Raw genomic sequence first — 16018 nt, forward strand, 5'->3', positions numbered from 1 at the left:
CGTCTAAATCCCAACAGGTCTGTTTGCTGTGTGTCACACTGTGTGCATTACCCACTGCACTGGTGCAGTTCTCATTTCAAGAACAGTATTTTCACGTACCGGTGTTTTTCTCTGCGAAGGCGTGGGTTATGCTTAAAATGTCACAAAGTCAACTGTGCTTTATTTTTTCAGTGTATCAATATGATTCTTTCTTATGAGAATAAATGATTTAAGCATTATCACTTAAATTAAGAAACAAAATAGAAATGTGCGAAATGTTTGAAAAGCAGAGTGTGTAAGGATTACAGGGTGATGATGAATGACAAAGTTTTAGCTGATGCAGCAGGACAATACCATCAACCAAAGAGCAGACAATGGTTATGGTTATGTCGTATTATCAATCAGTTACGAGCACACACGAAGGCTTAAATGTTCATTTGGGAAAATTAGATGTTACCTTAAGAACTTAGAAATTATTTAATAATATGACATTTATGGAAATAAAAATGACCCAACTTTGCACCAGAAACAATGAACATCATTTCTCCATCTGATTGTCAACATTTTTTGTGCTTTCTCTCAATAAGGGTTTTGGCTACAAGTTAAATAATGTCAAATTACTCATTTCTGACACTTGGAAAAATATTTGTGTCATACAAGTCTCTCTTTTTTTGTCCAATTTTTGTCACAGTGTATTAAAAGGCTGGGAACAAAGCCCAGCCTGCGAAGGCGACACAGACAGACAGTCTCTTGTCATGGCAAAAATCCTGATTATGAAGAGCAAGTATCCAGCTGTCTTGTCAAAGGTCCATCACAAATTACTGTCTGGCTCATCTTCACCATGATCACTGAATTTGATCCTTCCTGAGCTGTGTGTATGAACACGTTGCCTCAACACGTCTTTGATGAAAATCAGATATGTCTTTCTTCCTTTTTTGATAGTTGGGCTTGATCTAGAGCAGTATGTGTTAAAAAATTCCCCTCAGCAGTTCAGTGCCAAAAACAAGAAAGGAAAAAAAAAAAAGAGCAGATCTCCCTCAATCCTGCATAAGCATTTCCCTCCAATTGAAGCTATGATTGGGGCCATGGGTCAGCGGTAAGATGGGCGGGTCAACCAGCTGCCACACACCAGTGTCGCTGATTTCTTCACAAGCACAAAAACCCAAGTAAGGAATCTGCAACGAGAAAAAGATGATACAGATGTGAATGTTATCCAAACAAGACAGGATGACTCATACCAAGAAAACTAGTAACTGGCAAGAGGACAACAGAAATGAAGAGTGCAATGTAACCAAAGCAGATGACTGACTTTTCGGACAACTTGGACAAAGTCCTTTGAGTTCTGGGGGCTGAGGCCTTGTATCTGCCGAGTGCAGGCCTCCAGAGAAGAAGCATGGGCCACAATTAGGACCGTGTTTCCTGTATGGTTGAGGGAAAAAAAAAAAAAAAACATTCCACAGACACCATTAACTTGCAATAATGTGCATAGAAAAGGAATAATGCATAATCACAGACGGTATATAAAAAGGATAACTCTTCAGTGACATCACACATGGATTTTTTTGAAGAGCAGATTTAATACTCTAATCTACTGGCTCCAAACATCATCATATGGGTAGTGCCCGCCTAATTCCCGGCCAAGCCATAAAGGTAAAAGAGTTGAGGCATGGGCAACGCCAGCTTGACCCAAGCCACTACATTACAACTTCAGGTTAACTTTGGTTGGGGTGTTTGATTAACACACTGGGTTTTTTGTTTGTTTGTGGACTGGGCAGTGGTTTTCATTACAGGTGGCTTGGTTGCAGGTACTGAAAATTGTGACCTGCATATTCCCTCCGTAAAAGTGGTACCATCAGCTGCTTCACTTTTTTCACATTCTTATGTTACAGCCTTATTCCAAAATGGAGTAAATTCATTTTTCCCTCAAAATTCTACTTACAACAACACCCCATAATAACAACATGAAAAAAAGTTTTTTTTTTTTTTTTGTTTTTTGCAAATTTATTAAAAATAAAAACTAAGAAATCACATGTATATAAGTATTCACACCCTTTGCTCAACACTTCGTTGATGCATCTTTGGCAGTAATTACAGCCTCATCTTCTTGAATATGATGCCACAAGCTTGGTGCACCTATCTTCGGGCAGTTTTGCTCATTCCTCTTTGCAGCACCTCTCAAGATACATCAGGTTGGATGGGGAGCGTTGGCACAGCCATTTTCAGATCTCTCCAGAGATGTTCAATTGGATTCAGCTCTGGGCTCTGGCTGGGCCACTCAAGGACATTCACAGAGTTGTCCTCAAGCCACTCCTTTGATATCTTGGCTGTGTGCTTAGGGTCACTGTCCTGCTGAAAGATGAACCGTCACCCCGGTCTGAGGTCAAGAGTGCTCTGGAGCAGGTTTTCATCCAGGGTGTACATTGCTCCATTTATCTTTCCCCTCAATCCTGACAAGTCTCCCAGTTCCTGCTGCTGAAAAACATCCCTACAGCACGATGTTGCCACCACCATGCTTCACTGTAGTGATGGTGCCTGGTTTTCTCCAAACATGATGCCTGGCATTCATGCCAAAGTGTTCAATCTTTGCCTCATCAGATCAGAGAATTTTATTTTACATTGTTTGAGGATTCTTTAAGTGCCAACCCTGTCTCGGAAACCCTCAGTGGAAACAGGATGCACCTGAGCTCAATTTTGAGCTTCATGGCAAAGGCTGTGGGGGGGAAAAAAAAATATATATATATATATATATATATATATATATATATATATATATATATATATATATATATATATATATATATATATATATATATATGCAAAATCTAAAATAAATAAAAATAAAAATCACATTGTCATCACTGTGTGAAAAATGAAGTTCATCCATTTTGGAATAAGGCTGAAACATAAAATGTGGCAAAACTGGAGCACTGTGAATACTTTCCAGATGCACGGTAATGCCTCCAAGCTACTGATACTTCCTAATCAGTGCTAACATACAAATGAACTCTTACAAAACTTTCATTGATACAAAATACTGGAGCAGAGACATCTTAGATAGTCCACTTGTACAATTTACCACTCAGCAAGCAATATTATCTCAGATATTTGCCATAAAAGACACAGAAATGACAAACACAGCAAAGTCCACAGCAGCTAGCAGTAGCTGCTTGCAGAACCCTTGAGTCTGGACTCATCTCACCAGCACACTAGTTGTCACTCAATGCGTCTACGCCCCTAATTATTCACAAATTTATTACTTAAGATACATTAAACATATGACTTTTATAAAACTTCACCCACTGTACAGCTACCATGAATGGACAAGTTAACTAAAGAGACCAAAAACGTTTTTGGGGGGTACCAGACTGTAAACATGCTTATTTTTACTGTAAACATTTTCAGCAAGCCTCAAGTGGCCATTCAGGAAACTGCAATATTTGGTACTTCCGTGTGGACTTTATTTTCCAGCACTGGAGGTTGGGGATTGCTCATAATCTGTAGCCTGTAACTTTCAGGTTATTTTGAACATGGATTTCGAATACAGATTGAGGCAGAAACAAAATATTTTTTTTCCTTATTTTAACTTTTTAATTTTTATTTTTGCTGCTGATAGATGTTGATTCTGAATCCACAAGACAGGTTCCTAATTCCACATTACCGAGGTTGTTGCACTCTGCGAGGATCTCACGGGTCACCTGGAAGCTTCTGCTGATGTACGTGTCATAAGACTCCGACACTCCCAACTTGCTGATGGGAATATGAGATCTGGGAGGTAAAGGATGAGAAGAGAAAGCAGTCACATACAGGTAGTACTGTGTAACTCAGGCAGTGGTGGCGTCGCTGTACCTGTACGTTGTGTCCACGCTAATATTAGCAGCAGCCAACTCAGCAGGGGAAATCCAGGTGGGTAAACATGTGCCCAAAATCCATTTGGTCCATTCAAACAGTCCAGGTTCTACACGGATTTTTGTCTTTCCATCCTGCTGGAGACCTAAAAGCAAGACGGAGACAAAACTGAGAAGAGAGACAAATAGCAATGGTTACATCAGCAGTTCCCTGAAGATGGTGTCATGTCCATTTGCATTTCCTTTTATAACTGTAGGAAGCATTGAAATTAGGCCTATCAATCCATTTAAATTTTTTAATTGTGAATAATCGCATTATTGTCCATAGTTAACTCACGATTAATTACATTTTGTTTTTAATCTATAATACAACCCGTTTCTTAATGTTTGTATTTTTTTTTTAATTAAGTAAAAAGATTTTTTTGTCTCATCAGTTCCACTTAGTCCAGAATTGTAGTCGTAAAATTATGAAGTAATGGTGACTAATGATGTTTCTGTTGTTAAAAATCTTAATTCTCATCATCATTACTATCAGTCCTTAAAATGGCTTCAAAAGCAGACCATTACTCTAAGGGGGGTTCACTTTCGCTTCCACTCTTTCTGTAAACAGGAATTAAACTGATTTTTATATTGGATCTCATTAATAGAGAATCTGGAATCAAAGGTTGATGTTTTCCTTCCAAAGTAATTCATGAAATAAACTATAACTGATCGATCACTTCAGCATGAAGATGTTCCCATTAATATTAGGTTAGGTGTGAGACATTTTGGTTTGGGATGAATTAAAGCTACTTGTAAGTAACTTGAGAGTAATGAAGAGAAATCTTTACCGTGCAGAATGTGCTGAGCAGTCTGAATGCAGCGGAGAGAAGGAGAGCAGTAAACAAAGTCTATGGCCTCCTGACTTTCCAACAGGGCTTCACCTGTCATCAGAGGAAAAGCACAAAATACTACACCCAAAAATCTGTTCATTTGCAAAACATCATAAATACACTAACTACATAGTTACTTATGTGATTTTACAGTTTTTCCTATTTCTAACATGGTTCTATTATATGGACAGCAGATGTCACAGTGATTCTAGCAAGAATTTTTGACACAGATTTTCCCCAGATTAAATTTCTTTATTTTTTTCTGTGCTACATCATTTATTTCACATCAAAGTTACAGTGCATCCAGAAGTATTCACAGTGCTTCATTTTTTCCACATTTTGATATGTTACAACCTTATTCCAAAATGGATGAAATTCATTTTTCCCCCAAAAAAATTCTACACACAATACCCCATAATGACAATGTGAAAAAAGGGTTTATTTTTTTTTTGCAAATTTATTAAAAAAAAAAAAAAAAAAAAGTGAAGTATTCACTTGTACGTAAGTATTCACAGCCTTTGCTATGAAGCTCAAAATTGAGCTCAGCTGCATCGTGTTTCAACCTATCATCCTTGAGATGTTTCTACAGCTTAATTGGAGTCCACCTGGAGTAAATTCAGTTGATTGGACATGATATGGAAAGGCACACACCTATCTACATATAAGATCCCACAGTTGACAGTGTATATCCGGGCACAAACCAAGCATGAAGACAAAGAAATTGTCTGTAGACCACTGAGACAGGATCGTCTCGAGGCACAAACCTGGGGAGGAATACAGAAACATTTCTGCTGCTTCGAAGGTCCCAATGAGCACAGTGGCCTCCATCATCCATTACTGGACGAAGTTTGGATCCACCAGGACTATTCCTAGAGATGTCCGCCTGTCTAAACTGAGTGATTGGGGAGATGAGCCTTAGTTAGGGAGGTGACTGTCAGAGCTCCACCATTCCTCTGCAGAGAGAGAAGAAAAGCTGTATGGCAGCCCACCTGGAGTTTGCCAAAAAGGACTCTCAGACCATGAGAAACAAAATTCTCTGGTCTGATGAGACAAAGATTGAACTCTCTGGTGTGAAAGTAAGGTATCATGTTTGGCAGTGGTGGGCACAGTTCAGCTCATCTGATAGCACATAATTATCGAAGCAAATGTTTTTGCTATTGGATTAGCTTTTCAGATGAGTTTTTAAAACCATCATCGGACCAATTATCTTCCGATAAATTTAGTTCCAATAACTTTCAGTCCGATAACATTTTCTTTGCTGATGAAGTTTAACGGTCAAAAACGTTTGTAAACCCTAAAATCAAACATTTTAGTCCGTTTGTTGTGTGTTTGTAGCTACTGAGAAGACTGGCTGCCTGTCGCTTGCTGATGACGTCATCATTAAGCGCAAAACGTGATTGGCCGGTCGACGCAGGGAGCATTATGGGTAGTGTAGTTCAGGTTCTCTTTGGACATTACAGTGACTTGTCCACTCGAAACAAAAAACAAACAGACTATTAACATTATTTCATTTTCTTTCTTTGTGGCTGTAATTTAATCGCCAAGACTCGGTGGGGGAGAGGAGCTCTCATGGTACAGCTGTGTGTACAGAGGAAGGGACTTTTCTTCACGTTTCAACACTGTTTTGGATTTTAAAAAACAACGCTTTATGTGGAATTTATTTATTCAGATGAATCCCACTGAAACTAACAGGTAAGAATTTATATTTACTATGTGTATTTTACTCTGCAAATCAATGCATTAATGGATGTATTTCGGTTGTTTAAGCCGCAGGATTCAAAACAGGCAAAAAAAGCGGCGGTTTTTAGCTCATAAATGACGGTGTATCTAATACCGAGATAAACTGTGACGTCTAATACTGTGTTTTACTGCTTATGAAAGATGATGACAGTGTTTGTGGTTTTATTTTTTTATTCTTTGTGTTTGTGATCCTTGAATTTACCCAGCAGCCCCTGTGCCGCTTAAAGTGAAACTGGTTTATCAGAAGCAGACAGTGTAATCTGATGTGGCTGCGTTCAAATCAATACTAATAGTTATCGGTTATCTGTAATAAAGATAAATTTTTTAGCAGTTTATCATCTTAAAAGACAACTTTTCAGTTATCTGATTAATGGTTATCGAAGCTAACTTTTTGGCTAGCTGCGCCCACCACTGATGTTTGGAGGAAACCAGGCACCATCCCTACACTGAAGCATGGTGGTGGCAGCATCATGCTCTGGGGATGTTTTTCAGCAGCAGGAACTGGGAGACTAGACAGGATTGAGGGAAAGATAAATGCAGGAATGTACATCCTGGATGAAAACCTACACCAGAGCACTCTTGACCTCAGACTGGGGCGATGGTTCATCTTTCAGCAGGACAATGACCCTAAACACACAGCCAAGATATCAAAGGAGTGCCTTCAGGACAACTCTGTGAATGTCCTTGAGTGGCCCAACCCGCGCCCAAACCTGAGATCTGAAATTGGCTCTGTACCGATGCTCCCCAACCTAATGGAGCTTGAAAGGTGCTGTAAAGAGGAATGGGCAAAATGATAGGTGCACCAAGCTTGTGGTATCATATTCAAGAAGACCGGAGGCTGTAATTGCTGCCAAAGGTGCTTCAATTTCAATTTATTTTCATTTATATAGCGCCAAATCACAACAGAGTTGCCTCAAAGTGCTTCACACAGATAAGGTCTAACCTTACCAACCCCCAGAGCAACAGTGGTAAGGAAAAACTCCCTCTGAGGAAGAAACCTCAAGCAGACCAGACTCAAAGGGGTGACCCTCTGCTTGGGCCATGCTACAAACATAAATTACAGAACAATTCACGGACGAATATACAAGAAATGCTATTGGCACACAGGACAGGAGGGTCGCCAACACGAATACATCTCCCATCTCTGGATGGAGCTGCACCTTAAACAGAGAGAAAAAACAGAATCAGAATCTTTTATTCATGTTGTCATTATGGGGTGTTGTGAGTCGAATTTTGAGGGAAAAATTAATTTACTCCATTTTGGAATAAGGCTGTAAAATGGAAGTGAAGATGAAAAGTGAACACAGAAGTGGAAAAAGTGAAGCGCAGTGAATACTTTCCAGATACACTGTAATTGAAATTAATCAAAAGTACAGAAATTGTATTATGCCATCCAGAAATCACGCTGTATGCAGCAGCCTGCTAAAAGATGTCATTTCAGTTTTTCAGGCAACGTCTTGACACTGAAATCACTTCACTGCTACCAATCAGATAAACACCAAAATAAAGAGTAGAACACTGACCAACAAGACGTGCCTGGGTGGAGCCAAACACAGTGATTGGACAATCTTTGTCGTAGTCCCGGTAACCTCCAGTTCTGACTGGAAGGGTGGGCGGCATGTTGAGATTAAATCGCATGTATCGGCCTGCACAAACACAGAAACTCTTATAGAATAGGAAAAATAAAAGTAAGATTAAACTTAATCCTGGACAAAGTTGGTTGATACTGACCTTTGGAGTCAAAACACTGACTGACCCAGTGTTTCCCAAACACCACATCCATTCTCTCGCCATGTCGACACACTAACAGTCTCATCTTTGACACACAAGACTGACTGCTTGGTCTTGACACCTGAGAAAAAATACATAACTTTAATATTAATTTACATTGTAGGGCTGGAATGATGCAGCAAAATCATTGATTGTGTAAATATATGCATTTGCATGGAATGTGTTGCACTGATAACATTCATCATAAAAACCGGGCCTAGGTTGCAATTTGCCAAAATTCATCTTTAATTTTTAAGTGAGTTTTTACAGCTGCTGAAGAGGCAAAGCTGTGTTCAACATTGTTTTCGTAGATACCTTAATTCTCAAAATGTTATTTTTTATCCCCCGGTAAGAAATATGGGGGCATACAGCGATCAGCATGTCTGTCAGTCCATCCCACTGTTAGCGTGATATCTCAAAAACCAGCTGACCAAGTTCATTCATATTTGGCACAAGGGTGTACATGGGTGATCTCCCGACACCAGTCGATTACAGTGACGCTGGGTGAATTTCAAGGTCACAGCAAGATATTCAAGATATTGTCATTGTTAGTGCAATATTTCAAGAACCAGTTGACCAATTTCATTCAAATTTAGCATAGAGATGTACTTGGGTGATCCCAACAAATTGTGTTACAGTTGCATGTAAAAGTTTGGGTACCCCTGATGATTTCCATGATTTTCCTTTCTAAACCATTGGTTGTTTGGATCAGCAATTTCAGTTAAATGTATCATACAGCAGCCGAACACCATTACCTCACAGTGGAAACTGACAGCTGAAATCTCTGAGATAGCTTTTTGTATCCTTCCACTAAACCATGATGTTGAACAATCTTTGTTTTCAGGTCATTTGAGAGTTGTTTAGAGGCTCCCATGTTGCCACTCCTTACAAGAGATGCAAAGAGGGGAAACATTTGCAAATGGCCACCTTAAATACCCTTTGTCATGATTGGATTCACCTGTGTAAGGAGATCAAGGGACAATGAGCTTACCAAACCAATTTCATGTTCCAATAATGAGTGCTAAATGTATTCAAACCAATAAAATGACAAGGGTGCCCAAATTCATGCACCTGCCCGATTTTGTTTCAATAATTATTGCACACTTTCTGTAAATACTAGAAACTTCATTTTACTTCTCAAAAATCAGTGTGTTCATCTGCTATGTTAACTGAAATTTCTGATCCAGACAACCAATGATTTATAAAGGAAAATCATGAAAATTATCAGGGGTGACCAAACTTTTGCATACAACTGTAGCATAGGATATTTCATTATACTTTACCATTACACTTCATGACGCTAGCAGAAATGATGCAAATACAAACACGCAAAAAACTAATTACAGGAGGTGATGGTCTAGTGGTTACGCGTTGGGCTTCAGACCAGAGGATCCTCGGTTCAAAACCCAGCCAGACCGGAATATCACTAAGGGTCCTTGGGCAAGGTCCTTAGTCCTCTAGTCGCTCTCGGTGTGTAGTTTCTGATGCAAATGGAAAGACGCTATATAAATGCAGTCCATTTACAGTAGCTGTCAAAGGTACAAAGCCCCTGCAATGAAATATATTTCATAAACATGACTATCTTAAATTTACATGGACTGCAAGAATAAACTGCAAGATCAGGTCAAATGTTTTTGGTAGTGGTGGGCCAACTGATCCAAATATCAATAATAATACCATAGTTGGTATCGATATTGACTGATACCAGTGTAATGATAGTAATGATATTGATACTTTGTTTTTCTTGTTGCTCAATGCTGACAAATTATACTGTATTTGCGATCTTTCTGATGCCTGATTGTTTTTGTTTTTCCTTTCTCTCTCTGTTTAAGGTGCAGCTCCATCCAGAGATAGGTGTGGTGTTTGTTTTCTGTTTCTGTACCCTCCTGTCCTGCACACCGGCAACATTTCCTGCATTTTCATTTTGTGAATTGTGTCGGTAGTATTGCCCAAGCAGAGGGTTACCCCTTTGAGTCTGGTTTGCTTGAGGTTTCTTCCACAAATCATCGGAGGGAGTTTTTCCTGTGCTTGCTCTGGGGGTTGGTAAGGTTAGACCTTACTTGTGTGAAGCGCCTTGAGGCAACTTTGTTGTGATTCGGCGCTATATAAATGAAAATAAATTGAAAATAATCTCTTAAAATACATCTTAAAATAGGTCAAGGATAGCCATCTTTGAACCTGTCCAAGGTCTGTGTCCCAAGAATGTTCCCTGTGAATCTGAAGCCTCTGGCAGTAATAGGGCTGAATTTGTTTATTTAAGAGGGGAAAACATAAAAGAACTGCAATGAAGGGAGGAAATTTTATTTAATTTTTGTACTGACTCTACCTGAAAAATATAATTTGTTTTAATTTGTTCTCAATATATATATATATATATATATATATATATATATATATATATATATATATATATATATATATATATATATATATAAATTATCAGTATCTGTATCAGCGATACTGTCCCTGTATTTACTTGGTATCAGATTGATACTAAATCTCGCAGTACCGCACACTACTAGTTTTTGGCACAGCAAAGCTGCACTCCAGCAATTCTACAGCCCTAATCAGTAGAACCGAAGGCACATGCATCACACTGAACCTGCAATGGAGCACAGAGGCTGGCAAGGCTGGGCGTGTCTACAGGGCTGTCCAGTAGACTGTTGTTCAGCTGTCCATCAAACAATAACAAGCCCGCATTAGACTGGGTGGTGCAGTTAAGAACAGAGTGAGACCTAAAGAGCAAGAAAAGAAATGTACAATAAATTACTAGAACCTGTATATGCTGCAACCTTGTGCTTAAATAATTTTAACAAAATTTTCCCGAAAACTCAACAGTCTATACAGACAAAGCAAAAACTGACTTTCAGACCGTTTGCTAGGAGACTAAAAGAACTGAACGCAAATACATTATATTCTATCCCATTCAGAAAATCTCTGCAGCCTTTTAGGGTCCACTTGAGGTAAATTCAAATGATTAGATCTGGTTTTAAGAAAAAAGCCCTCTCAGCTGGCAATTGGTATTTGAACGAAAAACAACCTAAGAGGTCAAAAGAATTGTCCACAGACTGACTGTCCACTCTCTGTACACAGTTCTGATGGATGACTGGTAAACTGTTTCTACACTTTGATGGGCCTGCTTCGAGGTCCACCAGGTGTGATTTTTGGGCCTTCTTCGATGTCCCATGCCTTTTAAAATGACAGCAGGACATTAATACAACCCCTGGCAAAAATTATGGAATCACTGGCCTCAGAGGATGTTCATTCAGTTGTTTAATTTTGTAGAAAAAAAGCAGATCACAGACATGACACAAAACTAAAGTCATTTCAAATGGCAACTTTCTGGCTTTAAGAAACACTATAAGAAATCAAGAAAAAAAGATTGTGGCAGTCAGTGACGGTTACATTTTTAGACCAAGCAGAGGAAAAAAATATGGAATCACTCAATTCTGAGGAAAAAATTATGGAATCACCCTGTAAATTTTCATCCCCCAAATTAACACCTGCATCAAATCAGATCTGCTCATTGACATTGACCCTATGCCATGACATTGACCCTATGTGTCTTTTTGCAAGGAATGTTTTTGCAGTTTTTGCTCTATGGCAAGATGCATTATCATCTTGAAAAATGATTTCATCATCCCCAAACATCCTTTCAATTGTCCAAAATATCAACATAAACTTGTGCATTTATTGATGATGTAATGACAGTCATCTCCCCAGTGCCTTTACCTGACATGCAGTCCCATATCATCAATGACTGTGGAAATTTACATGTTCTCTTCAGGCAGTCATCTTTATAAATCTCATTGGAAAGGCACCAAACAAAAGTTCCAGCATCATCACCTTGCCCAATGCAGATTCGAGATTCATCACTGAATATGACTTTCATCCAGTCATCCACAGTCCACAATTGCTTTTCCTTAGCCCATTGTAGCCTTGTTTTTTTCTGTTTAGGTGTTAATGATGCCTTTCGTTTAGCTTTTCTGTATGTAAATCCCATTTCCTTTAGGCGGTTTCTTACAGTTCGGTCACAGACGTTGACTCCAGTTTCCTCCCATTTGTTCCTCATTTGTTTTGTTGTACATTTTTCGATTTTTGAGACATATTGCTTTAAGTTTTCTGTCTTGACGCTTTGATGTCTTCCAGAGTTTAGACACAGCTGACTGTGAACAACCAACATCTTTTGCAACATTGCGTGATGATTTACTCTCTTTTAAGAGTTTGATAATCCTCTCCTTTGTTTCAATTGACATCTCTCGTGTTGTTGCCATGATTCATGTCAGTCCACTTGGTGCAACAGCTCTCCAAGGTGTGTTCACTCCTTTTTAGATGCAGACTAATGAGCAGATCTGATATGATGCAGGTGTTAGTTTTGGGGATGAAAATTTACAGGGTGATTCCATAATTTTTTCCTCAGAATTGAGTGAGTCCATATTTTTTTCCCTCTGCTTGGTCTAAAAAAGTAACTGTTACTGACTGCCACAATTTTTTTTCTTGATTTCTTATAGTGTTTCTTAAAGCCAGAAAGTTGCCATTTGAAATGACTTTAGTTTTGTGTCATGTCTGTGATCTGCTTTTTTTTCTACAAAATTAAACAACTGAATGAACATCCTCCGAGGCCGGTGATTCCATAATTTTTGCCAGGGGTTGTATAATGAACACAAACTGAAACTGAAACAGAGGTTACAATCTGCTCTGTTGTGGCTCTAATGTACGCTGTGAAGCAGATCAGTCACAGCCACCTGTCAACTTGTGCGAAGGAGCACAGATGAGACAAAACAAGCAGTCAACTGCAGAACTGAGATCCTCAGTTTGGATATTAGATATTGGAGATTAGAACTGATGGAATTGGAATGCCAGCATCTTCTGACAGAAATATGTTTCACTGACATTTCATGGACTCCTAAACATTAATATCAAACAATTACATTGTACTTTTACTGTACTCAGCAAATGCTCAGTTTCCAATAAAGCAAAGCATTTCATGAACATAATCCAAATGTTGAACCTCAAAATGCATACGTCATGTGAAAGACTTTTCTGTCAGAAGAAACTAATGGTGGTGGATTTATATGTGTGTGATTTTCATCCTTACCCATGGATGACCCAGGTGTCGGACTCATCTGCACGGCTAACATAGTTCTCAGGAAGCAGGCCAGACAGCCCTGTCCCCAGAGACGTCCCGTACACCCAGCCTTCACTGGCACCACTCTGTTCCACTGGAGACATGAAGATGAAGTCGCCTGGTGCCAGATCGAGCTCATCGTCATTCTGAGGCACATATGGGTACATCACTTGGAGTGTCTGCAGAGGGCACAGGTGACACAATGGTCAAGTAGCGGTTAAGCGTTCATACTAAGGACATCAGTAATATGGCGTGAACAAAGATTTAGGTCAGGAGCAACTAAAAGAATGACTAGTATAAAATTTTTATTTCACTAGGACAAACCCAAGGGGGCTAGTTTGTGCGTTTGTGTTTGTGTGTGTGTGTGTGTGGGGGGGGGGGGGGGGGGGGGGGGGGGGGGGGGGGTGTCGCTGCATACATACATACCAGAGTAACAGGCCTTTCACACTGAAAGCGTCAGAGGCGACAGGAATAAAAAGCATTATTTTCAATGAGATGCGTTGCTTTTTAGAGGCGTCAGAAGCGTCGCGTCAAAAGCCGAGATAAAGTGATGCTTCTGATGAGAGCGCACATTGCTGCTTGTCGGCAGGCTGACGCGGTCAAAGTTCATCTTGGTCGCTTGTACTCGCGATCTCGTTCTTTCGGTCATGAGCCAAATCTCATGACCATAGGTGAGGGTCGGAATGTAGATCGATCGGTAAATCGAGAGCTTTGCCCCCCTGCTCAGCTCTCAGCTCTCTCTTCACCACGACGGTCCGATACAGCAACCGCATCACTGCAGACACTGCACCGATCCGTCTGTCGATCTCACACTCCATCCGTCCCTCGCTCGTGAACAAGACCCTGAGATACTTAAACTCCTCCACTTGAGGCAAGGACACTCCACCGACCTGAAGAGGGCAAGGCACCTTTTTCTGGTCGAGAAGCATGGCCTCGGATTTGGAGGTGCCGATTTTCATCCCGGACGCTTCACACTCAGCTGCAAACCGCCCCAGTGCACGCTGAAGGTCCTGATTTGACGAAGCCAACAGAACCACATCGCCCGCAAACAGCAGACATGAGATTCTGTGGTTCCCAAACCGGACCCCCTCTACACCCTGACTGTGCCTAGAAATTCTGTCCATAAAAGTAATGAACAGAACCAGTGACAAAAGGCAGCCCTGGCGGAGGCCAACATGCACTGGAAACAGGTTTGACTTACTACTGGCAATGCAAACCAAACTCCTGCTGCAGTTGTACAGGGACCGGATAGCCCTTAGCAAAGGACCCCGGACCCCGTACTCCCGGAGCACCCCCCACAGGGCGCCTCGAGGGACACGGTTAAACACCTTCTCCACAGCCACAAAACACGTGTGGACTGGTTGGGCAAACTCCCATGAACCCTCGAGCACCCGATGGAAGGTGTAGAGCTGGTCCAGTGTGCCGCGATCAGGACAAAAACCACACTGCTCCTTCTGAATCCGAGGTTCGACTATCGGTCGAATTCTCCTCTCCAGTACTCTGGAATAGACCTTTCATCTGTAAATTAAAACCACCTGTTATTTCAGATTAGATAATTTCTTGTTTAACATAAGGAACCTTGGACATTTATTTTCAGACAAATAAAATAACATGGAAATTTGTACCTTTTTTAAGTCTGGTAGATTATTTATATCTCATTTCAGCCAGCAAAACAGACACTGTAAATAAATACAAATGTTTGTTATAAATGCAACAGGAAATAATTTAACAATGACTGCAGTGTGATCGTGAAGTAGGATTTCTGACATAAACCTCATGATGAATTTTTTTATAGTCATTTCAACTTGTAATTTCGTCAAAATATGTAATTGCCTTTAATGTTGTTATCAGGACAGAGTCATTCCTAAAATATGAATTTGAGCACAATACGTGGAGAGCTTCTACCTGTGATTTTGTGGACATCTTTAATGATCCGTTCATTTATTGTTAAAATATAAAATGAAACAGCTTTTAAAAAATAATAAAATAGTTACTGTTGAAAGAGCCTTTTATTTAGAAGCAGGTGATGTTCTGCTGGATTCTCGGAACCAGATGAAGGTCTCTTCTGCAGCTTTGAACTCTGGTGGTGTTGCTGAAAAGCAGAGATGTTTTCTTTCGACTAGACTTCATGGTGTTCAGCTCATCAATGGAAGTTTTTGAAGTGCATCTGTATTTAGTTTGCTGCACAGCAAATATTCCTGACTGGGACAAATAAAAATATTTCTTAAAATCTAAAGAAACACTAAACAGTTTATATATAAAGAAAAAAAACGGGAAAAAAAAATATTTAAAGTTGAGCTTTTGTAGTCTCCAAAAAAAAAAAGCTGTAGCTTTATTTGGTAAAAATAAAAAAGACTGAACCATTTACAAATTAAAGTGTTCACTCATATCAACTGTGCTAAAAGGCTAAGCTAACGTTAGCTAATCAATAAACCTTCACAGCAGTGCAGTAAACGTCACATTTTACTTTTATTTTATTCTCACCTTGATAAAGCTGCAGAACTAAACTCTAAACTATTGGGCAAACTGGGACTTCACATATATCCAAAAAGTGGGAGATTTCGGACTGAGTGGGTTTGCTCCATCACCCCGGCTGCCTGCCTCGGTCTGCGCAGGGATGATGCCCCAAATCCCGGCTTCTCCGTTCGGGTCGGCCCACTGTCGCGGTTTGATCGATATCCCAG

General features: G+C 39.9%; 1 protein-coding gene across 1 annotated transcript in view; it reads right to left on the reverse strand.

Annotated features, from left to right (window-relative positions):
- Window positions 1–442: 442 nt before the first annotated feature.
- ubash3ba (ubiquitin associated and SH3 domain containing Ba) overlaps window positions 443–16018 on the reverse strand; it is a 68691-nt gene continuing 53115 nt past the window's right edge. Inside the window, exons 6-14 of the mRNA XM_034178597.1 lie at window positions 13305–13513; window positions 10809–10941; window positions 8168–8288; window positions 7960–8082; window positions 4655–4747; window positions 3826–3970; window positions 3638–3744; window positions 1289–1398; window positions 443–1154 (exon numbers count right to left, since the gene is read on the reverse strand). Coding sequence (XP_034034488.1) covers window positions 1017–1154; window positions 1289–1398; window positions 3638–3744; window positions 3826–3970; window positions 4655–4747; window positions 7960–8082; window positions 8168–8288; window positions 10809–10941; window positions 13305–13513 — 1179 coding nt within the window. The 3' untranslated portion in view covers window positions 443–1016. The remainder of the gene's footprint in view (window positions 1155–1288; window positions 1399–3637; window positions 3745–3825; window positions 3971–4654; window positions 4748–7959; window positions 8083–8167; window positions 8289–10808; window positions 10942–13304; window positions 13514–16018) is intronic.

This window comes from Thalassophryne amazonica, chromosome 9 (genome assembly GCF_902500255.1).
Source record: "Thalassophryne amazonica chromosome 9, fThaAma1.1, whole genome shotgun sequence".
Lineage (NCBI taxonomy): Eukaryota > Metazoa > Chordata > Actinopteri > Batrachoidiformes > Batrachoididae > Thalassophryne > Thalassophryne amazonica.